This window comes from Monodelphis domestica, chromosome 8 (assembly GCF_027887165.1).
Source record: "Monodelphis domestica isolate mMonDom1 chromosome 8, mMonDom1.pri, whole genome shotgun sequence".
Classification (NCBI taxonomy): Eukaryota; Metazoa; Chordata; class Mammalia; order Didelphimorphia; family Didelphidae; genus Monodelphis; species Monodelphis domestica.
In genome coordinates, this window is record NC_077234.1 from 239,220,726 (window position 1) to 239,247,151 (window position 26,426).

Sequence of the window (26,426 nt, forward strand, 5' to 3'; positions counted from 1 at the left end):
ATTTCTATAGTGACAACAAAGCTAGGCTGACCATGATTAGGAGTCTGGCTCTCCTGGGTAAATTGTATATCAAAAAAGCAAGAGGTGGAGTCCGGGCAAAGAAGGGACAGGCGACTAGTCTTCCAAGGTTTCAGCCCACAGAGTCAGTCCCAAAAAACAGATAAAAATGGCACTAGTAAGTTGGTCAATCAGTGTTTTGTTTGTTTTGTTTTTTAAAACTCTTACGTTTTGTCTTTGAACCAGTATCTCTTCCAAGGCAGAAGAACAGTAAGGATTAGGAAACCAAGTCAAATGACTTGCCCAGGGTCATATACCTAAGAAATATCTAATTCTAGATTTGAACCCAGGACCCTCTGTTTCTAAGTCTGGCTCTCTATCCACTGAACCTACTCTATAAAGGGGCAGTAGTGTTCAAAATCTCTTTGGGGAGACAACATACAAATAACTAGACATAAATAAATATATACAGAATAGAAAGTAATCATAATCCCAGAAAGAAGTGAAGCTGAGGCAGAGGAAGGGTGTTGAGAGACCCCAGAAAGACCTCTTGTAGAAGGTGAGATTTGAACTATCTTGAAGGAAGCCAAGAGATGCTAATCAATCAGTCTATCAATTATTCAAGTCTTTATTCAGCATTCATTATGTGCTAAGCATGTGCCAAATGGAGTTGTGATCCTAGAGAAAGGGCTGTTTGCTGTCTTTCTTTGTTATAAGCCTTGCTGAATGTAATTGGGTAGGTGAGTTTGGGGTGTGCTGCAGTTGGGGAGGGACAGACCCCCCCCAGGGACTGCTTCATTCAGGGCTGAGTCAGTGTTAGGGCTTGGGAGACCCCTACAGATATGCTAATGTTCCTGATGTGCTTGATTAATCATGCTACCTACCTCCACCTAGGGGAGCCCAGGATGGTGAGGCACTAGGAATAGACTTCCAGAACTAGGAAAGACCCCCACAGTCCTAGTGTTGAACCTCTGTGACTCTACAATGCTCAACCCTTCCTCACCAAACCTCTGGCAGTCACCCAACCTAGTCTATAAGTCCAAGAGGAAAAAGAAAGGGAGCTGGTAGAATGTGTTACATCCTGTCTGTTCTGGGCTTGGTCCTCCTTTTTTTCCTTTTCTTTCCTTTCTTTCTTCCTTTCTTTTTTCTTCTTTTCTTTTCTTTTCCTTTTTTTTGGAACCCTCACCTTCTGTCTTAGACTCAACCCTAAGTATTGGTTCTAAGGCAGAAGAATAGGAGAAGCTTAGACAACTGGGTTTAAGTGATTTGCCCAGGGTTGCACAGCTAGAATGCTGTGAAGTCAAATTTGAACCCAGGTCCTCCTTATCCCAGGCCTGGCTCTCTGTCCACTGAGCCATCAGGTGCTCTTGGTCCCTTTTTTTACAAAACTATTTCCTCAGCTCCCTCCATCCACACTCCTGACACATAATAGGCACTTAATAAGTGCTTGTTGAATTTAATGGAATAGCAATTATTGTCTTTACCATTCATTTGTTGTCTAATTGCCTATAAAGAAAGTGTGGCCTAGTGAAATGGTGCTCACCTTAGAACAGGAAGGTTTGGATTCAATCTTGCTTCCAGTATTTACTAGCTCTATGACCATGGGGAAGTAAATTAACCACTCCAAGTCTCTATTTTCTTACCTGAAAAATAGAGAGAATTCATACTCGAAATCTTACTTCAGAGGATTATAGTGAGAATCAATAAAGATAATGTAACTAGTGTTTTGCAACTATAAGAAAATGTGTCTTAGCATTTGAAAAAAGCAAATCTAAGGACAAGCTAGATGGCACAGTGGATAGACCACTATGCCTAGTGTCAAAAGGACCGGGTTCAAATTTGATCTCAGATACTTCCTAGTTCTATGATCTTGGGCAAGTGGCTTAACCCCATTTGCCTAGCCCTTGCCCTCTGTCTTAGAAAAGAAAGAGAAAGTAAGGAAGGGAGGAAGGGAGAAAGGAAGGAAGGAAGGAAGAAGGAAGGAAGGAAGGAAGGAAGGAAGGAAGGAAGGAAGGAAGGAAGGAAGGAAGAAGGAGGAAGGAAGGAAGAAGGAAGAAGGGAGGGAGGAGGGAGAGAAGGAAGGAAGGGAGGAGGGAGGGAGGGAGAAGAGAAAAGAAAGAAAGAAAGAAAGAAAGAAAGAAGAAAGAAGAGAAAGAAAGAAGAAAGAAAGAAAGAAAGAAAGAAAGAAAAGAAAGAAAGAAGAAAGAAAGAAAGAAAGAAAGAAAGAAAGAAAAGAAGAAAGAAAGAAAGAAAGAAAGAAAGAAAGACAAGAAAGAAAGAAAGAAGAAGAAGAAAGAAGGAAGAGAGAAAGAGAGAAAGGAAGGAAGGAAGAGAGAAAGAGAGAAAGAAAGAAAGAAAGAAAGAGAGAAAGGAAGAAGGAAGAGAGAAAGAGAGAAAGAGAGAAAGAAAGAGAGAAAGAGAGAAAGAGAGAAAGAAAGAAAGAAAGAGAAGAGAGAGAGAAAGGAAGGAAGGAAGAGAGAAAGAGAGAAAGAGAGAAAGAAAGAAAGAGAGAGAGAATGAGAAGAAAGAGAGAAACGAGAGAAAGAGAGAAAGAAAGAAAGAAAGAAAGAAAGAAAGAAAGAAGAAAGAGAAGAAAGAAAGAAAGAAAGAAAGAAAGAAAGAAAGAAGAAAGAAGAAAGAAAGAAAGAAAGAAAGAAAGAAAGAAAGAAAGAAAGAAAGAAAGAAAGAAAGAAAGAAAGAAAGATCCAGGACTCCTGCTCATATGTAAATATAATAACTTGAATATGAAACATATTAGACCCCAAGTGTCAACAAGGGTTTCCCCATTTTTTGATAGAGATTTAATTCTTAAAACAAACTAACTTAAAAGTCAATCTACATTACTTGTCGAATACATTCTTCTAGCTTCCTTGGCATTCCTTAATTGCTTGCTCAGTTAGATTCCTCCTTCCTCTGCCACCCACTACTCAGGCATAACATCAGGGTTGCTCTGGGCTAAGTGACTGACTTCTTTAAATAAACGATGACTCCATTCAGAAAAGAGAGACAGACAAGGTTAGGTGTTTTTTTTTTCTTCTCCTTCAGAATCCCATCTTTCTAGAATGATGATCTCTGGTAATAATAATAGCTATAATAGCTAACATCCATCAACATAGTGCTTACTCTGTGCCAAGTGCTTTGCAGTTAGTTATCTCATTTGATCCTCACTCCAACTCTGGAAGGTGAGTGCTATTACTTCCTCCATTTGACAGAAGAGGAAACTGAGACAAACAGAGGCAAAGTGGCTTTGCCTAAGGTCACACAGCTAGTAAATATCTGAGGTTGTCTTCTTGACTCTACTGTACCATCTGCAAAAGCTTTGGAAATATATACCTCTTAGCTTCAGTTGGGACTTCAGCCAGAAAGTTTTTGCTAGTATGTTCTAGTTTTCCATGGCTTAACTCATTTTGCAGCTATTTGAAGACCAGATTTTCTCTCAGTATTTGGTGACCATTGAGTATAAAAATACATTCATTTAACAATTCTTTATGCCTTTCTTTTTTGAAAGAATTTTTATTTTTATTCAAACTTCAACATCAAATAGTCTAGACATTTGCATAAATATAATAGGTCAGAAAAAGCTTATTCTTGAAACTGTAGGTCTCTATTATAATTTATAGCTTGGTTTTCTTTTAAAGTATGTAATAAATTCAATCTGTAGATTCCAAAGCTAGCTTGCTTGTCTATGCTTTGTTCTGAGCATAATAATGATGATAACAATAGCAGTAATAGCAGTTATATGTTCTTCAGCAGTTATTCAGTTGCATCCAACTCTTTGTGATCCCATTTGGAATTTTCTTGGCACAGATACTGGAATGGTTTGTCATTTCCTTCTCCAGCTCCTCTTACAGATGAGGAATTGAGGTAAACAAGGTTAAGTGACTTGTCCAGGCTCACACAGCCAGGAAGTAAGATGAGTCTTCCTGACCAGGCCCAGCACTCTAATTCACTTTGCTACCTCATTATCTATTTACATAATAATTTAGAATTGCTAAGTACTTTATACATTAACCTATTTTGTTCTGTCCTCCTTGCATGTTTTTTTAAAAGATACTTCTTGGACCCCCTTTTCCTTTTCTTTTTTTTGCTATTCTATTCCCAGCTCTCCTCATCTGTCCATCTTTACCCATTGGGGAAAAAAAGGAAAGAAAGAAAGAGCAAAACAAAGCCCTTGTGACAGCTATGCTTCATCAAGCAAAAGAAAACTTTCTTTTTGGGTGGGTCTCATTCTGCACATTGAGCCCATTTCCACTTTGTTAAGGGTGACCTTTTCTTCATTAGTTCTCTGGAATCTGGAGGGGTCATTGCATTGCTTAGAGTTCTCAAGTCTTTCAAAGTCATTTTTCTTTCTCATGGATTATTATTGCGTAAAGTCTTCTCCAGGTGATGCTTTATTATGTGTCCCATTTATCCTGAGCCTTCCCATCCACCCCCAGTTCTGAGGCTTTGTGGCCCTAATGAGATCTACTTTTCCTTTTTCTTTGAGAAAACTTTCACTTTCAGAAAAAGTATCTGACCAATTAATTATCTTTGGATGCATCTTAAAGTAAACTCAAAGGTGGGGGCTGGGGAATTTCATCTAGTACAACTACTTCTTTGAAATAGGACCAGAGATTTGGAATTAAAGGGAACTGGCAGGCCTTCTGGTTTCATCCTCTTGTTTTACAGATTAGGAAATGGAGGTCCCCAGAAGTTAAGTGAGGCATCTAAAGTCACATGAGTTATATTAGCAGAGCAGGGGTTTGAGCCTACGGCCTCGGATTCAAAGTCCGGCATGCCTTCCTTCTGCTAGGTGGAACATACCTCCTTGGTACATAAACTTCCTTATTTACCTTTGATTTCCACATTCCCGATGTACTCTGATATTGCCATCTGGGCACAGAGCTCCTCCATTGCTCTTTCAAATGCCATTTGGATTTAACAAGCAGATACTGGGTGCCCACTCTGTGCCAGACACAGTTACTGGGGCTACAAAGATGAATAAAATAGACTCTGCCTTCAAAGAGCTCCTGTTCAAAGAAGAAGACGCAACATGTGCATCAGACAGCATTTTGGTCCCAGCCCACTTCTTAGAGATTGCTCTAGTAGAAACAAAGTTAAAAGAGAGCAATAATGACTTGGGTGGACCAAGGGAAAAGAAGCAACACCTTAGCAGAGCCTTCAAGAAAGACAAATATTGCTTCCACCAATGGAGCTTCCAATGAGTCTGTCTGTGAAAGGTCATTGAGGAACCTCAGCGGAAGACAACACTTTCTATTTGGTCTTACTTGTGTTGGCCAGACACTGGGAAGTCTGGGATGTCTCAGTGTTGACGTTCATAGCATTTGAAGGGAAAATAGTGAAAGGGACAAGGGATGCTTTGAACAAGATTCTCCTTACCATTTATAGGTTCTTCAAATCATAAAACGGAAGAGCCAGAAAAGCCCTAAGAGACCTAGACAGTCAAGTGGTCAGCTAGCGTGTATGAAGCTCCAGCTTCGTGCCAGAGACTGAGCTAACCTCCAGAGTTAAAGGTGAAGTCTTCTTATAAGGGGTGTAGTCTTCTTATAAGGAAAAACTTACAGAACAGAGCTACTCCAAATCAGAATGGGCTGCCTTAAGGGAGGAGGGCTCGACCTCATTATCAGTTTTCAAGCAATGGATGACCATTTGCTGGGAATATTGAAACATTAGATTCCCAGGTGGACTTAGGGCAGCTGCTCGGTGCTGTGGAGAGAGTCCTGGGCTTGAAGTCAGAAAGGCTCATCTTCATGAGTTCAGATCCAGCGGCTTCCCAAGTGACTAAAGCAACAGGAGATATTTAATCTGGGCAAGACCTAGATGGAGGAAGACCGTTTCCTTTGAGTATTTCAAAGACGACCATTTCAAGGAAGGAGAATAAGACTTGCTCTATCTGACCCCTAATGGCAGAACTAGGAATGATGGGTAAAAGTTGCTGAAGTAGACGTATGCTTGAAGTGAGAAATTTTAATAATTAGAGTGCTGTCCGAAAGCAAAATGGCCTGCCTCTGTTCCCCCTCATTATTGATTTTCAAGCAGGAGTTGGAGGGTCACTTCAGGGGAATATTGTAGGTAGGATTTCTGTAGACTCCAATTCTGACACTCTCTCATCAAAACTCCTAAAGAGGAGAAAAATTATTTGACAAAATAAGATAATTATCCTCATCATTATTCAATGCTCTCTCTCCTCCCTCATGACCACCCCTCCTTTACACACATACACACACACACACACACAGATTTCAAAGGAGATAAGAGCAGCATTATTTTAAGTCCTTGTAATCCATGACATTTCAGAAGTCATTCAAAAAAAGGAGAGAAAAAAGAAAATTCACTCATTTGGGGTAGAAAGTCCAGTTTTTTGGACTTCCATGTGTTGGTGTGCTAGGGCATCGAGGTGGTATAGTGGAGAGAGTTTTGGTCTTGGATTCAGAAAGATCTGCATTCAAATTCTGCTTCAGGCTTACTCGCTATGTGATGTGAGGCTAGGCTCTTCAATTCCTCATCCGTAAAATGAGGATAATGATAACGGTTACCTCAACAGGGATTTTGTGTAATTTCACAAAACTGAAAGCACTGCGTAAATGCTAGAATGATGAGGATGACGGTGATTCTGAGGGTGAGGGTGATGGCTAGAATGCTAGTGATGGTGTTGGTGACTGGCGATGGTGGTAATGAGGAGGCAGAAGAGGATGACAAGGATGATGAGGATGACGGCAATGCCCCCAACAAAGGAAGTCAGAATTTTATAAACATTTGTTCCATCACTGCAAGCTTCCCAGCCAAGAAATATTTAGTGCAAGAACAAGAAAAATGACCTTTATCTCGTTGTTCTTCTAGTGCAACCTTGTCCAGGGAGGCTGCTGGGCAGACCTTTCATTCAGGGATAGCCCCTCTCCAAAAGCTGGGCTCTTGCAGAAACCCTGCAGCTGCTCCAGGGGAACGATGTCAGGTACAAACAGGAACTCTGTTAGAGGGTATCTCTGTGGCATCCAAACGACCTAAACTGAACACACATCCATCAGCACCTCGGGGAGAGCTAGCACCGTTTCCCCTAAAATAATAGTCTACTCAATTATCCGTGGAGAGTCCTATGGATTCCTTGGTGCGCTCGAGCTACCATCCCTTCACAGCCTTCAACTGCTGGGTATTGGGTTTCAAAAAACTAGTTACTGCGGGATGGTCACCAGACCAAAAAAGATTTTAAAATATAGTTAAGACCTTCAACAGGAATGAAGCCAAATCTTGGGCAAGTGTGGTCTTTCATATACTGATTAGGGCTTGATAAAGCCAGCCATTTTCTTCCAAACCATGGATAAGTTGGTCAATTTAAGCTGGGGTGGGGGGGTGTAGAGAAGATAATAAAATATGCCTCCAACCTCAGTGCAACTAAGCAAGGGATTATGGGGTAGATGACTGCCCCATAGACCATCAGAGGTGGTCAGTCATTTTAATCATTGGTTTTGCTTTGTTACTAGGGTTTATTTTTTTTTTACTTAAAAATTATTTTTTTCCTTATTTTATTCCAGCAACAAATTTACACATACGTTTTCCAAGGTTATATAATTCATGTTGTCTCCTTCTCCTCTTCTCTCTCCCCTCCCAGAGCTAACAAGCAATTCTACTGGGACTGGGAGCAGCTAGATGGCTCAGTGGAGAGAGAATCAGGCCTTGAGATAGGAGGTTCTGAGTGGACCTCAGACACTTCTTAGCTGTGCTTAACCCCCTGGAACCAATGCATAGTTTGATTCTAAGACAAAAAGTAAGAGCTTACAGAACTGGGAGAAAGAACATTGTACAGATGAGGAAACTGAGGCACACAGGGTTAAGTGACTTGCCCAGGGTCACCAGGACCTGGTACCTTGGGAATTCTGGTGCTGGTAGATGGCACAGTGGATAGGGCACCAGGCCTGGAGTAAGGAAGAATTATCTTCCTGAGTTCAAATCTGATCTCAGACACTTAATAGTCATGTGACTCTGGGCAAGTCACTTAACTCTATTTGCCTAAGCTTCCTCATCTGTAAAATGAGCCGGAGAAGGAAATGGCAAACCACTGCAGTATCTTGGCCAAGAAAACCCCAAATGGAGTCACAAAGAGTCAGACGTGACTGAAACAACACATGATGATGCCATAAAATCCTAGATCCTAGAGCTGAAAGGGACTTCAGGGACCTCTAGCATTCCTCTCTTCCTTTATGAGTAAACCAAGTCTCAGAGAGATTAATTGATGTTTCCAAGTGTTACTGATCTGACAGGAATAAACCATGACCGTTAAACTCGGATGCTCTTCAAGGGAAATGTTACCCTAATTGTTCCTGGGTGAGTTGTTTGGCCTTCTTAAGAAATATCTTTTCCATCCTTTCCCTTTCACATAGCGCTTGCAAAACCGGCGCAAAGAACCGTCCACAGTAGGGATCTCAGAATTTTATTTTCAGGTTTGTTATGACTTTGTCAGTGAATTAGAACCAGGCTCCAGTCAGCTCTTTGCAAGAAGCATGGCATCTCGTCTTTGTGACCACACGCACACACTCCACGTTCCTCGGTCTCTGCTCTATTTTCGTTGTTGTTATTCCATCACATCCAACTCTTTGTGACCTCAAGGGATTTTCTTGGCAAAGATGCTGGAGTGGTTTGCCATTTTCTTCTCCAACTCATCTGACACATGAGGAAACTGAGGCAAAGAGGGTCAAGTGATTTGCCAGAGTAACACAGCTATAGTGTCCCAGATCAGATTTGAATGCAGGAAGATGAGTCTCCCGGACTCCAGGTCTGGCACTCTATCTACTCTGCCAGCTGACTGCCTGGGTCTATACTCTAACCCCTGCCTAAAGCATTTGGAGAGGAATAACTAGGATAGAGCAATTGGGACTTGGCCTCAAGGAGCCAGCATTTAGAGAGCAATGGCAGCCGTTATCTCCTTTAGCACATAGAAACTACATATAGCCAAGAACAGTTAGTTGCAATCAGAAATTGCTAGATGGCTTGGTTTTATGGCATCTGGCCACACTCCTAGAAATATTTTCTCTAGATTCACTCTGCCTTGATATCTGCTCTGGTTTTGTTTCTCCTCCACATGGTAGAGTCCTTTTCCCAATAGACGCTGTCCCAAGGTCTAAGGTCTTTTCCGGGAGCTTTTCTTTCCCACCAAACAGAATTTGCTGTTAAAAATTGATGTGAGGGGGCAGCTTGGTGGCTCAGGCTCAGAAAGAGAAGGTCCTTGGGTTTAAATCTGGCTTCAGACAGTTCCTGGCGGTGTGATCCTGGGCAAGTCACTTAATCCCCATTGACTAGTCCTCACTGCTCTTCTCCTTTGGCACCTACCTATACCTAGTCCTGACTCTACGATGGAAGGTGAGGGTTTAAAAAATAAGTTGATGTGAGTATTTCTTTCATGCTTCTTGCCCAAGACGCGTTTTGTCATCCTTGCCCCTTAAGCCATAATTACTAGTTGTGGTTCCAGGCATCTTGCTAAGCTGACATCTAGTATTTGCTGCTTCGGGTCTTGATGACTGTTCTGCACTATGGCAGGTTTTTTATAGGTTGAAGAGGATGATATGAGTTAAGATGAACCTAAGCCTTCCAAGAGGGGAAAAAATGCATTATTTTAGCTCATCAGAAGGCTACTGGCGATCTTTGGAATGACATTGTTAGGAAGCACTACCTTTTTTGTTCTTTTCAGTCAAACTAGATGAGCTCTTGATTATTTGGGAATTTAATCAAGATGCCGTAGGACCTCCAGGTATTTCTCTATTAATGGAGCAGAGAGGGAATGGAGAAAGTCTAAGATTTAGGGGAGGAAAACCCATATGTCTCCTAATTATATTGAAGTCATTGCTACAAAAATGCTACTGGAGGAAGAGAGCCAACTATGTATTTTTCTAATATGGAATTAAAATGCTTTCAGGTTTGTTTGGTTGGTTTTTTGAGGGAAATGTTTTTTTTATTAGTTAATTTTTTTTTACCAATTATATGTAATAAATTTCCACACAAGTTTGCCCAAGTTATATGATCAAACTTACCTCTCTCCCTCTCTGCCCTTCCTCCTCCTGGTGCTTCGATCTGGGTTATACATGTATTATCTTGCAAACATAGGAAATATGGGGGGGGGGAGTTGAGTTAATTCTTGGATTCTGGTATGCTCCAAAGCAAATTTCTCCCTTCCCTTCGTCCAACCTTATTCCTTAGCTCCTACCGACACCCTGCCCCTATACACTCCCCAGGTCTCCATGGCCCTTGTGGTTAGCTTGGAACATCAGGGCTGGGGGCATATGTTGGCAATAGGGTCAGGGCTCTCTGCTGCTTGTTCAGCTGCCTAGTCTCCGGTTGGCTGCTCCCAGATCCCTGACAAGCCATCGACTGCAGGGATGCTGCAGGTTTGCTCTATCTTTGGACCGGCCCCATTTTCCCATGGGTTGGGGAGTGCCGCCTTGAATAAAACCCGTGTTAAAGCAATGCCAAAGTGGGGGGCGCTGTGCAGCAGTGCTGGCCAAGGGAGGAGATGGCATTGCTGCTCCAGGCTTCGCACAGCTGCTCCGCGAATTTTTCAGACGTATCCACATATGCCCATGAACACATTGGAATAGCAGCCAGCAAGTTTCTGCAGCAATATGCTGATGAAACAAGAAAGTAGCAAAAGCTCTGAATAAATCATTGAGGCCTGCCTGTTCAGCAGCTTCTGCTGCAGGGGACAGCAGTCACAGTGGCGTTCAGACAAATGGAGGAAAGCCTTTCACTCAAGGTTGGGGCTTTTTTTCTTCCCCCAAAACAACAGTGGAATAAAACAGGTCAGTGGTGAATATTAAATTAACTTTGGGCCCCTCTCCAATGTGATTTGGCCTACTTAGGCATCTTCAAGAAGGATGGAAGGGGGCAGCTGGGTAGCTCAGTGAATTGATAGCCAGTCCTAGAGACGGGAGGTCCTAGGTTCAAATCTGGCCTCAGCCACTTCCCAGCTGTGTGACCCTGGGCAAGTCACCTGACCCCCATTGACCCCCTTACCACTCTTCTGCTTTGGGTCCAATACCCAGTATTGACTCCAAGATGGAAGGTAAGAGTTTAAAAAAAAAAAGAAGGATGGAAAGATTTGCTGCTTGCATCTTCATTTTTCAAGGGAAGGGAGAGGGAGAGAGCTCTTTCTTGGCTTCCAAAGACAGTCTGATTCCTTGAGATCCAGGGTTCCTTCCAGTGGGCACTTAGCAGCAGGGGAGCCTCATGCCCCTCTGTGCCCCTTTGGTGTGGCTGCCATGTCTGCTTCCCATGAGCTGCCCTAAGCTCGGATGATCATCTTGGCAAACGCAAAGACTTCTGGGAAAGCCGGTGACTTGGCCAGAAGTACCTGCAACAAGAATGCTGGCTGATTCTCAGTCACTCACAGAACCTGCTAACACCGACCCTAAAAACTCGAAACACTCTGGTAACGTGTGTGGTTATACTCCCTTCAGGTATCTGAGAGGCAGTAAACGCTGTCAGCAACACGTCAGAGCTCCTAACTGGAGCATGAACCACAGCTCACACGGATGACTCTAGCCATCTTCTGTTGTTGATCTTCCACAAAATCAGGGAAGGTGGGAGCCAGAAGGGACCTTAGAGATCATCAGGGCTGTCATCTCAGTTTATTCTTTTCCTTATTTTTATCCATTATTAGATATTTTATACATCTGCTCTCCTTGCCACAGCTGCCCTCCCTCCCACAATTCCCCCCACCCCACCCCAACTCAGGGGAAGAACATCCAAAATCTTGTCATAATGATGTCAAGCAAAACAAATCCATTTAATGGTTATGTCCCCCCAAAGAGGCTCATTTTGCATAGTTAGCCAATCACCTCTCAGTAAGGAGAAGAGTAAAGTGCTTAATCTTCAGTTCTCTGGAATTGTCATCCCGTTCTCATTTGAGATTCAGAAGGCCAAAATGCCTGGTCCAAGGTTAGGATGCTAGAATATGAAAGTTCAAAGGGGTTTTAGCAAGTGTCCCTTCTACAACATGCCTGGCAACTAGCCAGTGTTGGGGAACTCATTTCCTCCAAAGATTACTGTTGGATAGCTCTCATTGCCCAGAAGTTTTTCCTCAGGGTTGCTGGGGAGTCAGTGAATAGAGAGCCAGACCAGGGGATGGACAGTCCTGGGTTCAAATTTGACCTCAGACACTTCCTAACTGTGTGACTCTGGGCAAGTCACTTAACCCCCACTGCCAAGTCCTTTACTACTCACTGTTCTGTCTTGGAACTGATACTTAGTATTGCTTCTAAGACAGAAGGTAAGGATTTTTTTTTTAATAATTTTTCCTCATATCAAGCTGAAATTTGCCTCTCTGTAATTTCTTCCTGTTATTCTTAGTTCTGTCCTTTGGGATCCAAACAGAATAAACTCAATCCCTCTTTTACATAACAGTTCTTCAGAGATTTGAGAAGCAACTGTCCTCTCTTCTTTATTCTTCTCTAGGTGGTTCAGTGGCTTCAGTGCTGGACCCAGAATCAGGAAAATTAGTTTACAGGCTAAATTCATTTTTCCTTCCTTCCTCCCCTCCTTCCTTCCTTCCTTCCTTCCTCCCCTCCTTCCTTCCTCCCCTCCTTCCTGTCTCCCCTCCTTCCTTCCTTCCTTCCTTCCTTCCTTCCTTCCTTCCTTCCTTCCTTCCTTCCTTCCTTCCTTCCTTCCTTCCTTCCTCCCCTCCTTCCTGTCTCCCCTCCTTCCTTCCTTCCTTCCTTCCTTCCTTCCTTCCTTCCTTCCTTCCTTCCTTCCTTCCTTCCTCCCCTCCTTCCTGTCTCCCCTCCTTCCTTCCTTCCTTCCTTCCTTCCTTCCTTCCTTCCTTCCTTCCTTCCTTCCTTCCTCCCCTCCTTCCTTCCTTCCTTCCTCCCCTCCTTCCTTCCTTCCTTCCTCCCCTCCTTCCTTCCTTCCTTCCTCCCCTCCTTCCTTCCTCCCCTCCTTCCTTCCTTCCTTCCTTCCTTCCTTCCTTCCTTCCTTCCTTCCTTCCTTCCTTCCTTCCTTCCTTCCTTCCTTCCTTCCTTCCTTCCTTCCTCCCCTCCTTCCTTCCTTCCTTCCTTCCTTCCTTCCACATTGGGGGAAAGTGAATAGATGAGGCAGATTAGGCAAAGAGTAACATTAGAAAAAAAAGACAGCTCATCCCTCTTCCCCTCTGCCCCTGACCCCCCTTTTTTAACTACTCAGACACTAGCTGTTTGACCCTAGGCAAACCACTTCACCTCTGTTTGCTTCAGTTTCATCTGTAAAATGGGAATAAGATATTGTGATGATCAAGTGAGATAATAATTGTGAAGCACTTAACCACAGTGCCTGGCAAATAGTAAGCACTATGTAAATGTTAGTTATCATTATTATTCATCAAGCTACATAATTAACCCAAATTCCTTTTGCTGATCCATATATGACAAGATTCTCAAGAAGGAATCCAACTTGTCAATTTGCTTCTTAAAATGTGTTGACTAGAATTAGTCAGACCATCTGTGGTCTGGCCAGAGCAGATTATAATTGGACTCTCACCTCCCTTAAAAAAAAAAGGCACAGTGCTTTTAATAATAGAGCCTAAGATGTTGTTAAGATGGGGGGGGGGGGGGGAGTCTTACATGTTACACCATTAATTTACTTCAATCTTGTAATCCACCAAAATTCCAGATCTTTTTCATCAAACAAAGAAACAAATAAAACCTGTTGTCTAGCTAGAGCTCAGCTATATTGTATTTGTGTCATTTTCTCTCTGTTTTTTAAACCTTTACTTTCTATATTAGAGTCAATAATAAGTATCAGTTTACAGGCATAAAAGAGGTAAGGGCTAGGCAATGGAGGTTAAGTGACTTGCCTAGGATCTCACAGCCAGGAAGTGTTTGAGGCCAGATTTAAACCCAGGACCTTCGGTCTCCAGGCCTGGTTTTCTATCTACCCAACCACCTTGCTGCCCCTGAATCTACTCTTTAAAAAGGGGAGAGTCCTTTCTAGTCATAGGTTAGAGTCACAGCATTTGACTAAATATGGCTTAAGAGAACCAAGGATCTCCCTTTCCCTCCCGGGAAGATGAATGAATTATTTCTTTCCTCTTCAGCAGACCTGGACCCACAATTTGGACAGATGGTACAATGATGAAATTCCAAAAAAGAAATGTTTAGCTCTGTTGTCAGAAAGAACATTGTGACAGGAAGATTAATGAATAGGTAAGATGATTTTCCCATTGAGGAGAAAAGGCCATGGTCCTTCTGGGGCCTGGAAGCAATTTGATTAAAGAGCCCTAAGAAGTGACAAAACAACATCTGATGACTCTCTTCAGGTCCTCAGGATTGTCTTGGGGTTGGTTCACGTTTCCGCCGTTTTGTATAACTGGACCAGAACAACAATCTGCCTTAGTTTCCTGATCAATAAAATGGAGGATAGCTCAGATAAATGATCTGAACTGGTGATTGTCCATCTTCTGCCTTCTTTCTCCAAGTACCTTTGCAGTTTTTTGTGCAGCTCCTTCTTCTTTCTTGGAACAGGTACTATTGACTTCTGCCCCGTTCAGATTAGGGAGCAGGCGGCATGTATTTCCTGGTAGGTCCCTCTTCTCCTTCCGCTCTGGTCTATAGACGTGAGAACTTCAGCTGGCTTATAGAGGATAGTTATGGTGGTGGAGTTGGTCAGTGTGTTTGTTGCAAGGAGGAGTTGTTGACCAGCCTAAAATATCAGAGAAATTGTCCAAGGAAATTAGTTGTTTGGCTGTGATGCCAAGGCAAAAAAATCCCAGGCGAGAAATTAAGAGTGAATCAACGGCTGTATGGAGACAAGCACAAGGCAGTAGCTGGAGCCATGGATGTCACCCCCAGGTGCTCTCCTCTCTTCATTCTTTTTCTCTTTCTCTTCCCCTCTTCTCAGCTCAGCAATCACTCTCTGTTGGACCGGCTGGGCTTGGGTCTGAACAAGCCATGCAAAAGGTGGGACTGAAACTCTGATGATCTAACTTCTTTTTCTTGGTAACCCCTGCCTGGTTTTGTCCTCTGTCCATCAGCAAAGGTGAAAGGCTAGCTCTTCATAACATGGAGCCTCCATTATTTCCCAACATCTGGTTTGATTCTGGGCAGATAAATAGCAGCCTTGCCATGAACAACAAAAACTAATTCATTGTGGTTTGCTGATCACTAAGTGCAAATATTTTTCCATTTCATTTTGGGGTCATTGGAAGGGAAAAACAGGGTTGGGAGAGAGTTTAACCCTTTTAAAAATGATGATTGCTTCCTATAGAAAATAAAATAAAGGCATTATTTTCTTTCATTCGGGAAGTTATTTTTATGAGACGATGCTCACATGACTAATTCCGAAAGTTAATATTGTTTGGGGTTAGTCTGGAAATCAGAAGATGACTTTTAGATTATTCTAGCTTGCTTTCCATTAAAAAGTTTTTAAAATCCCTGCCTAAATAAATGCTCATAAAAAGGCATCTTGTTTCTCTCTGGGGTTACCTCGCCCACTCCTTCTAAGTCCTTTGTTTTTCTTTCTCTCTTTGCCTCCCTTTTCTCTGGCCCTTCTCTCCTTTTCTCCCCTGAAATTCTGCCTAGACTTCACAGAAGGGAAAGGGGAAGGGCAAACCGGAAGCATTGCAATTATAAGTATTTTAGGATATGACCATGGGTGTATAAGCTGCTGATTCCACTTATTGATGTTTGCAAGGCTGAAGTTTCTATTTAGGTCACATTCTCCAAGGCTATTTACTGCCTCGGTTACAGCCAGACCTTCTGTTGTCTGGGGTTGTCTCAATGCATTAAAGAACCTCAGCTTTGCTTCAGGTCCTGTTCTGAAATTAAGTTGTACATTTTGGCATTTGCTTAAAAATATTATTATTAAAAAGTGCTAATAATGGGGCCTGAAGTAGCAATGAACTACTTTCTGAATAGGCAGCTCTGGACCTGTCAAATGGAAGACCCAAGTTCAAATCCAGCTTCAGATGTTCACTAGCTGTGTGACCCTGGGCAAGTCACTTAATTCACATTTGCCTAGCCCCTACTGCTCTTCTGTCTTGGAACCAATACACAGTATTGACTCTTAAGACAGAAAGTAAGGGTTTAAAAAAACATTTTTAAATAAATGTTCAAGGTGAGAAAGCAAAAGAGATGAATCGCTATTTTGTCAACTATGGGTCTGCTTATCTCAAGTCTTTCCTCACTCTAATCCCTACTTCCACTAAAGTGATTTTTGCTAAAGGAACTTTACTAAAGCATTTTTCTAATTATATTATCTCCTCCACTCATTAACCTCAAGTGGCTCCCTATTGCCTCCAGGATCAAATTAGACATCCTCCACATGACATTCAAAGCTCTTCATAACCTAGACCCCTCCTACTTTTCCAGTCTCCTTATACCTTGCTGCCCCCAAAACACTCTTCTATGCATTGACACTAGCCTTTGGGGTGTTCTGTGAACAAAACCCTCCATATTTGGGCTCCCAGCATTCCCTGTGGCTGTTTCTCTTGCCTGGAATGCTCTCTCTCCTCAATTCTGCCTACTGTCTTCACTGACTTCCTTCAAGCTCTAACTAAAATTCCATCTTCTACTGGAGGCTTTTCCCAACCCCTTTCCATTCTACTGCCTTCTCCCTGTAACTGAATTCCCATATGTCCTGGATCTAGCTTGTTTTCGTACATTTGTTCTTGTCTCGTTGGAATGTGAGCTCTTTTGTAGGCAGGAACGATCTCTTACCTCTTCTTACATCCCCAGTGCCTGGTTCATAGTATGCATTTAAGAAATGTTGACAGATTGATGGTCCAGACTTGAGAGAATGATCTAGAAAATATAAATATCACTAAGTAAACCTAAAAATGTATTCTGAGCCTATTTCTCTTCATCTTACCTCCCCCAACAGATTGCTGACCATTTTCACGGATCTCTTTGGCAGTCTGATGGTTCAAGACTCCTCATAATAATGTTTTTAAAAGTATAAAGTCGAATACATTAAATCAGGACAGCTAAGTGGTGCAGTGGATAGAATGTCAGACCTAGAGTCAGGAAGACCTGAGTTCAAATGTGGCCTCAGAATTTACTAGCTATGTGACCTTGGACAACTCACTTAACCCTGTTTGCCTCAGTTTCCTCATCTGCGTGAGCTGGGGAAGGAAACAGCAAACCATGCCAGTCTTAAAGTCAGACATGACTCAACAAAATATATAGGATTACAGTGCTTGATGAGGCACTTAAAAAAGAAATTATTTTGAAAAACATTGAAATGTATATTGGACAGTTGAAGGATTCCTGATTAAGAACTTCTATTTTAAAGCGTTCCTTCTCTGCTTTTGCTGCATTTCCTCTCTCCCTCCTTGATCTGTTCTCCCTCATTTTATGCCATGCAACTCCACTGTTGAAACCAAAAGGAAGTGCAAAGATTAGTCCTTGACTTTATAAAGGTTGAAGAGATAAGATAGTGAAAACTTCAAAACTTTGTGGTATTTTGCTGTATTTGTTGTATTCCATGTCAAGTGTTTTTGAGGAGATTCAAGAAGCTGCTTAGTAAATGTTTATAAAGTCTTTTTTAAAGGATGATTATATTATATTCACTCTAAGGACCCTTGTTTTCAGTGCTATCTGGATTTTGTATGACACAAATCTTAGTGAAAAAAGAATTACTTTAATCCAGCATTAAAACCTTGAAACATGCCAATTAAAATTCGGTCATGCCCCAGACTTTCACTGCCAGGGTAAATAAATAGCTATGGACCTTATTTTGTTGTTACTGTTGTTGTTGATTTTTTAAATCCATAGTTTAAATAATTTAAAACCTTAATTCAAACCCTTCCCTTTCCTATTGATTAGAATCCACACCATGTATTGGTTCCAGGGCGGAGGAGAGGCAATGGGGGTTAAGTGCCCAGGATCACACAGCTAGGAAGTCTAGATTTGAACCCAGGAACTTCTTGTCATTTCCAGGTCTGGTTCCCTATCCACTGGGCCACCTAGCTGCACCCCCATGAGATCGCTTTTTCGCAATTGGGGGTTTTCATTGGCCTACAGTCCCCATCCAAAGTCGGCCCCTTGGGCTTGGGTCAGATGGATGGGGATGAATCTTGGGTAGTCAGCGGAAACCAGGGTTATTTATTTATTCAAGCGCTGGACAGTTTGCATTTTCTGTAGAACTGTCTTCGCTGGTGAGATTCTGATCCTTTTTGTATCATTCCGACCTTGCAGTCCAGGACCTAAAGCCAGATCCATCCGCCTCTTGGGCTAGCCATTGGCTGGCATAAATAAAAAGGCTTTAATGAGTGGCAGTGGCAATGGTACCACAGCAAGTCTGGAGACAGGGTCAGGGAAGGAACGTGTTAAAAGATCCTGGTGATGGGAGTGTAAAAGCAGAGGGATTACAGCTCACCACTCCTGATTTGCCATTCAACTGGACTGTGAAAAGATTAGAAGGGCCAAGCATTTGGACTGGACCATTTACGGACCTAGCGGGGGAGTCCTGGAGGCTGTGCAGATGTTCTATCCCAATTTAGGCTATCTCTGTTCCCTGAAGGTTACCCTTCCTGACCCTGCAACCCCCCACCCTTCCTGCTCACTTAAGCAGCTCAGCTTTCACATATCCCTGGAACTCCGTAACTTCTATGGATAAAGGGGAGGGGGCGTGGGGGGCGTGAGAAGCCTGTTGGGCACTGGGATACATTCTTAAGAAGCCAAGCGGGGTGATCAACCATGTCTCTGGGATGTTGCATCCTGAAGAATGCAGGTATTTGAGTTGAGCAGGATTTCTGGGCAAAGGAGGGAGGTGGGAGGAGGGGAAATGCTTCTGGTCTGGCCATTTTCTTTACTGAAACTTGGCTGCCTCTTTTTTGTTCCCCAAAGAAAGTGACCTCTTGTACTGGAACAGATCGAGGAAAAAAGCCGCTCCCACTTTTCCGTGATGACCTTGTTCTTCTATAGAGAAGAACAGTTTGGTTTTGCGGACAGCAGGTCGCTTTCACCTGCCCACTGGATTTTGGAAAACTTGTGTCTGTTCTCATTTTGACCTTCTTTCATACTGCCCAGGCAGAAGGAGACTAGGCTTCCCCACCCCACCCCATTCTTTCCCGCTTCGTATTCTGCTTTGGCATTTAAATGCTTACGGCTGGGAGCAGCTGGGTAGCTCAGTGGATTGAGAGCCAGGTCTAGAGAAGGGAAGTCCTGGGTTCAAATTTGGCCTCAGAGACTTCTAGCTGTGTGACCCTGGGCAAGTCATTTAATCCCTATTGCCTAGCCCTTACCACTCTTCTGCCTTGGAAACAATACATAGTATGGATTCTAAGGCAGAAAGAAGGTAAGGGTTTAAAAAAAAAAAAAAGCTTATGGGTGAGCCTTTAAGACTGGACTCAGTATTTTTCAGCCCTTCAGCTTGCAACTGCTGATCAAGATTAAAGAACTGGGTGAGGCTATCCAAGGTCTTCCAGCTGTGGCTCAAGTGATAGCTAGCTCTACTGTCTCTTTCCAACTGCCTCCTTCCCACTATCCCTTGTCACCCCAGCCCCTTCCCTTCATCCCTTCCCACTCTCTGCCTGGCATCACAGAGCTATAGCAGGGCAAAGCCTTAGAGATCATCTAGTCCAAGCCTCTTATATTAAATAGAGGCCCAAGAAGTAAATGACAGAGCAGGCTCAAACTTAAGCTTTCTGACTCAAATCCTGTGGTCTTTGCATTCAGATTTTCCCATGGCACTATGGCAATCTAGTATCAGAACCAAAACAAGGGCCCACACTTCTAGAATCCTCATACAGAAGAAATTCAAATTATTCTATCTCAACTGAGATCATAGAAAATTATGCTTTAAAAAAAAACTATTCAAAATCCTGAAAATGTACCTGATTTACAGACTCTGCTCTATTTTACTAGCTATTTAACTTTGAGTAAGTGACTGAACTATTCTGTGCCTCAGTTTACCATATGTCAAATAATAATAATACCTTTCCTATATTCCTTTGTAAAATTAATGATGATCAAATGAGACAGGTTTGACCTTTTCTTTAAAAGCTTCAAACAAACATTGTATTTAGTGTGTTTGGGGACTATAGATATCATTTAGTCAGATGAGGAAATAGTTATATAATAGTTAAAGGACATGTTGTTAGTTGAGTAGTTTTGAGCCTGTCTGAGTTTGTGATCCCACTTGGAGTTTTCTTGGCAAAAATACCATAGTGGTTTGCCATTTCCTCCTCTAGCTCATTTAACACATGAGGAAACTGAGGCAAATAGGGTTAAGTGACTTGCACAGAATCACAGCTAGAAAGTGTCAGAAGCCAAATTTAAACTCAGGGTAAGTCTTCCTGACTCCAGAATTAGCACTCTATTCTCTACACTACCTTAGCTGCCCAGATAAATGACATACCCAAGGTAATAACATATATGGTGCCTAGAAGAGTGATTTAAACCCAGGTCCTCTGATTCTAAAATCCTGTATTCTTTCCAGTAGGCAACTCCCTGGGGTTTACTATAACTATGTATGTATGTAGTAGGAAAAAAAAGAAAAAAAAATGAATGTCATTCTTTTGGACAAAAGAATTAGGAAACCAGTCTATCTCTAATCCAATCTGTCTAGACCACCCGAGGGCCTATGGAAAACATCTGATACAAAACAGTGATTGTGAAAATTACCATATGAGTGTTTTCCAAGAACCAGATCTTAAGCAACCTGATCTTGAAGGAAGTATCTAAATTCCTTTATCAGACTTTCAGGGTCATCTGTGATCTATTCCCAGCCTACCAATCCAACCTCACTTTTCCTTCCAAACATATTGCCTACTATTGTCAGGCTCTTACTGGCAGCTAGGTGGTGCCGTGGGCAGAGTGCTAGGCTTGGATGCTAGAAAGACTCCTCTTCCTGGGTTCAAATCTGGCCTTAGGCACTTAATAACTGTGACCCTGAGCAAGCCATTTAACCCCTATTTGCCTCTGTTGAATGAGCTGGAGAAGCAAAAGACAAAAACCATACTGTTTGACCTTGTTACTTTACCCTGTTTGCCTCAGTTTCCTCATCTGGAAAATGAGCTGCAGAAGTAATTGGCAAAGCACTTGAGTATCTTTGCCAAAAAAAATTCCCAGATGAGATCTCAAAGTTGGATGTTATTAAAAAGTGTTTGAACAACAAAGGAAGAAATTAGATTATAAAGGGCTTTAAAAGCCAAACAGAAATTTTTATATCTGGTCTTAGAGGTAATCAGGAGTCACTGGAATTTACTGAATAAAAAAGGGAAATATGGTCTAGCTTGAACTTTGGCTCACTCAGATAGCTGAATGGAGGATATACTTAAGTGGCAAGAGATGAAGAAGGGAAGTAAAATAGGCAGACTTTTGCTGTAGTACAGGCATCAGATGATGAGGATATGCCCTGGGATGGAGGCAGTCTCAGAAGGGAAGAGTTTTAAGACATTTGAGAGGTATTGCAAAGGTAGAACACTACAGGATTTGGCAACTGATTGAATATGGAGCATAAGAGGGTGAAGAGTGGAGGATGTCACCTAGATTGTGAACCTAGGGTGACTAAGGAAGTTGGGAAGAGGGAGTACTTGAGATTCATATGAGCATACCTGTATAATGAATGCAATTTTTGGACATGCAGAGTTTAAGATATCCAGCAGGCAGTTGTAGATGTGAGACTGGAGATTGGGAGAAAAGTTAGGGCTGACTTAATAGATCCTAGAATCATCTGAATAGAAATGATGAGTAAATCCATGGGAACTGATGAGATCACCGGGGAAAGAAGAGAAGAGGGCCTAGGATGGAGTCTTGCAGGACATCCACTGATGAGGATCCAGGAAAGGAGGCTGAGAATTGATGAAATAAGCAGAATTGGGGAGAACACAGTGCCACGAAAACCTAGAGAAGAGACTATCAGAAGAGTTTGATCAGTTGCACCAGAGGCTCCAGAGGTCAAGAAGGATGAACATTGAGGGAAAAGCCATTAAATTTGACAGTAAAGAGATCTTTAATAACTTTGGAGAGAGTAATTTCAGTTGAATGATGAGATTAGAAGCCTGACAGAGTTAAGAAGAGAGGGAGAAGAAAGGAAACAGAATCACTGATTATAGATGACCTAAAGGAGCTTAGCCCCAAAAGGGAGATGATACATAGAACACTAGCTAGCAGGGATGAACAGATCAAGTGAGAGTTTTCTGAGGATGAAGGAAGCATGAATGATTTTAGGCAGCAAAAAAGCAGCCTGACTAGAAGTCTAATACTCCTTCTAATATACTGTACTATTTAGAACAATCTTGTTTTGTTTGCCAATAATTCACAAATTCATTTTGTTTTGTTTTATTTCTCCCATTTTCAAAATTTTTATTGATGTCTTTATATCACTTTCATTTCCAAATATATCTCTCTTCTCCCCTTGCTAGTCACTCTTTCTAACAAAGAATAAACTGGGGGAGCGGTACAGGGGCAAGACTATCCAACAAATCTTCTGTGTCTAACATTATATGCAATGTTCTGTACCCATAGTCCTCCACATCTAATAAAAATGGAGGAAGGCACCTTTTCTCATCTTTTTAAAACATACTTTGCCTTCTGTTTTTATTTTTTTCAAGTCTTTTTTAAATTTTTTTTATTTTTAACATTATTTTATTTGGTCATTTCCCAACATTATTCATTGGAAACAAAGATCATTTTCTTTTCTTCCCTACCCCCCCCCCCCATAGCCAAATCGAGAGCCATTGCCTTCTGTTTTTAAATCAATATTGTGTATTGCTTCCAAGGCAGAAGAGCAGTAAGAGCTCCTCAATGGGGATTAAGTGACTTGCTCAGGGTCACACTTCTAAAAAATGTCCAAGGTCATATTTGAATACAGAACCTGCCACTCCTATGTCTGGCTCTCAATCCACCAAGCCACCCAACTGTTCCCATCATCCCTTTTTGAGGCATATCTTGGTCATCACAATTACAAAGCATTCAGTTTTACTTTGTTTTGTAGTTCTCTCTGTTGACATTGTTGTAATCATTGTATATATTGTTTTTCTGATTGCTTACTTAACTTTATATCAATTCCTATATCTTCTCCTACCTCACAGAATTCTTTATAAATGTCCATTCTTACAGCCATAATATTCCATCATATTGCTATATTGCAATTTCACTAGTCCACAGTCATTGGGCATCTAGTTTGTTTCCAGCTCTTTGCTACTATGAAAAAACCTGATACTATGATTTCACTGGGAAAGGACTCGATGGGACCTCTTTGACATCCTTGGGGTATATGTGTTGCAGTGAGACTTTTTGTTCAAAAGGAAATGAATATTTTAGTCACTTTCTTAGAATTATTTCAAGTTGCTTTCTAGAATGAAAGGATCAATTCACAGCTCCAATTTATATAGTATATTGTTTTGTTGTTGTTCCTGGGATCAGGAAGATCTGAGTTAAAATCCAGCCTCAGACACTTCCTAGCCATGCGACCCTGGACCAGTCTCTTGAATCTGTTTGCCTCAGTTCATCATCTTTAAAATGATCTGGAGGAGGAGATGATAAATCACTCCAGTATCTTTGCCAAGAAAAGGGGGCCACAAAGAGTCAGACATGACTGAAACAACTGAACTAGAGGGTCTCTCTCTCTCTCCTTCTTTGTCTCTGTGTTTCAGCAACCCCTAGCTAGAGCATTGGGCATTACCAGATTCCTGGGATGGGATCCAGGGCATCTGCAGGACCCCCTCTTAGACAGCTCAACTTCCTAGATACTTTATGAGGTTTGGTTTGTGCAAGCAAAAAACCATCCCTTGGCATTCATCTACTGTACATGAGGTCACTGTACTCCTGCCAACTCCATACAACACAGTTAAAAAGAGAGGTGGAGAAACCAGTCCCTTAATCAAAAATGCCTCTGAGTACGACTTGGCAGAGATGCTACATTTAGCCAATAAAAACTGCAGGAGAAATGACTGCTTGCTTTCTGCCTCAATACAAATGTTATTAGGCCAGGTTTTATTATGAAAATGTTATGGGTTTATGAGGGGGGTTTTTTCATTACACAAAGCAAAATAATCTTTCTTTTCTTCAGCATCTCTCAACTTTGTGTCTTGTTCTTCTCTCACTTTCTTTTCAACGTTGTGTCTTGGATTTTGTTGACCAGAATTAAAGATGCAAAACAATCAAGTGAATCATTGTTATAGGAACATTTCTATACCTATACGTGTGTGTGTGTGTGTGTGTGTGTGTGTGTGTGTGCTTATCCATGCACACATAGATATAGAGCCAGTGAGGAGAGAAATGTCTGTGATATAGATGTGTGTCCTCTGCCAAGCAAGATTGTATACAGAATCCTTGGAGATAAGCCACCAGTTTGTTTGTTGAAAGAGGGGAGTGGCAAGGGTGACATTCACTCTGAAAAATCCCTTCTTTTCTCCTCTTTCCTTTTCCCCATACTGAGATAATGCAGAGACCCCATACTGATAATTAGACTCTGCCATGGAAATGGACCACATCAATTAGTTTTGAAAGAAATTAGGCCAAGCTTAAAAAGTAATCAGACTGTGGGAAAGTTGGGTTTTTAATAAAAATGGAAAGGCTGATGGATAGCCCTGCCATTACACATCTTCAGGTTCCTTGATGCTTAAATCCTAATGTATTGCCATGGTGATACTGGCAGGTATGGGGAGGAGGGTTTTAGCCCACATCAATAAAGTGGCTAGATATAATGTGGTGGGATGACTCAGATTTGAGTACTCTGCATTTTACATCCAACTCTGACCCTAACTCTGATGAACAAACTCTAAATCCATCATCCAAAGTCATCCTCCGTCATTGAGCCTGTGAAATTAAGAGACGACTGGCAGCAGATAATCTCTGAAGATCCTTTCTAGCTCTAATGTTCAGGGACTTCATGGGAAAACAGGAGTGGTACGTGGCCAAGGGAACGGAGTTGACCTCTGGTCAAAACAAGGTTCAAATCCCACCTCATACACATGTTGGGCTTGTGATGTTGGGCAAATCACTTCATCTCTCAAGACTCAAAGACCATACATTGGTAGAGGGAGGGAGTAGTCTAACTGGGAATTCTTTATGACTGTGAAATCATAAGTCTTGTTTTGGGGGGAGTGGAACAGAGAGGAAATGGAAATCAGTGCCAAACTATCTCCCTTTATGGTCTGAGGTTGCTAAGGAAAAATCCAAGATCTCCTGGGGCTCTGGAACAACCCCTAAGAACTCTTAGATCTCTGGGCTTCATTCTTTCCTAGAAGCAAATTCTTCCTGGCAGCTCTGGACTGAAGCCACACTCCCATTCCCTCCCACAGACCCAACCCAGAGGTGATCTTAGGGCTCCCAAATCTCTGAAGTACAGGAATGGGGAGGGAGCAAGCAGCAGAGGCCATTGAGCTCCCCAGCAAGATAAGGAGGTTTTGTTTGGTGGTTGGTTTTTGTTTTGCTTTGTTTTGAGCTAACCCATATTTCACCTGTGCACCTGAGCTGTATGCCAGGTTGATAGGCATCCCTTGTGAGGCAACCCATTTATCCTAATACCTTCCTCAGGAATGGCAGATGGGCCATGAAGTTCTTAGCAATATGCCTGGAGAGAAGACAGAAACTTGTTACACAAGATCAAGTGGCCTCAAACAGGGGGGAAAAAAAATCCTAGGCACAAAACCTCCCCATTCACCATGTCTGTACTTCTTGCGGTCCCAGTCCTGGCCTCAAGAAAATGAGCCTGTTATTTCCCAGCTTCTGCCTCACTCCTTCAGTTAAGGAGCAGGAACAAACTTGCTGTCCCAACAGGACTCATCCTGCTCCATAGTTGTGATAGTTTTCTCTCCACCACAACTTATCCTAGGAAAGGCGTCTTCATTTGAGTAGTTAAGTATTTTAACAAGGTCTTGGTGGTTGTATTTTTTATTTTTATTTATTTAAACCCATGCCTTCCATCTTCATATCAACACTGTGTATTGGTTCCAAGACAGAAGAGCAGTAAGGACTAGGCGATGGGGACTTGCCGGGAATCATACAGCTAGGAAGGTCAAATTTGAACCCAGGACCTCCCATTTCTAAGCCTGGCTCACAATCCACTGAGCTACTACCTATGGTGGTGTTTTTTGAAGGAAACCCCACACTTAAGTCCACTCAGACATGAAAGTCCCTTCTTCATATTACACCAGGGGACTATAACATGAACACAGTTATACTTTAAAAAGGGTATCATTGAGACATTTCAGATCCTTTGTGACCCCATTTGGGGTCTTCTTGGCAAAGATACAGGAGCAGTTTACCATTTCCTTCTCCAGCACATCTTACAGATGAAGAAACTGAGGCAAACCAGGTTAAGTGACTTGGCCAGGAATACACAGCTAGTTGGGGTCTGAGGCCAGATTTGAACTCCGGAAGATGAGCCTCCCTGACTCCAGCTCAGCGCCCTATTCAGTCTGCCATCCAGCTTCGCATTCAAATAGGATAGTAATAATAATAATAGGTAGCATTCATTTAAAGCTTTCAGGTTTAGAAATTTCTTTACATAACACATTTCAATAC

General features: G+C 42.1%; 1 protein-coding gene across 3 annotated transcripts in view; it reads left to right on the forward strand.

Annotated features, from left to right (window-relative positions):
* The window catches only part of NHS (NHS actin remodeling regulator), a 440,898-nt gene that overhangs the window by 286,351 nt on the left and 128,121 nt on the right, over positions 1-26,426 (forward strand). The window contains exon 1 of one of the 3 annotated variants that reach the window (XM_007500836.3): positions 13,606-18,681. The exons of the other annotated variants lie outside the window; for them this stretch is intronic. Within the exon in view, the coding sequence (XP_007500898.1) occupies positions 18,648-18,681 (34 nt within the window). The 5' untranslated portion in view covers positions 13,606-18,647. Of the gene's footprint in view, positions 1-13,605; positions 18,682-26,426 lie in introns of those variants that run through there. 3 annotated transcript variants of the gene reach the window in all.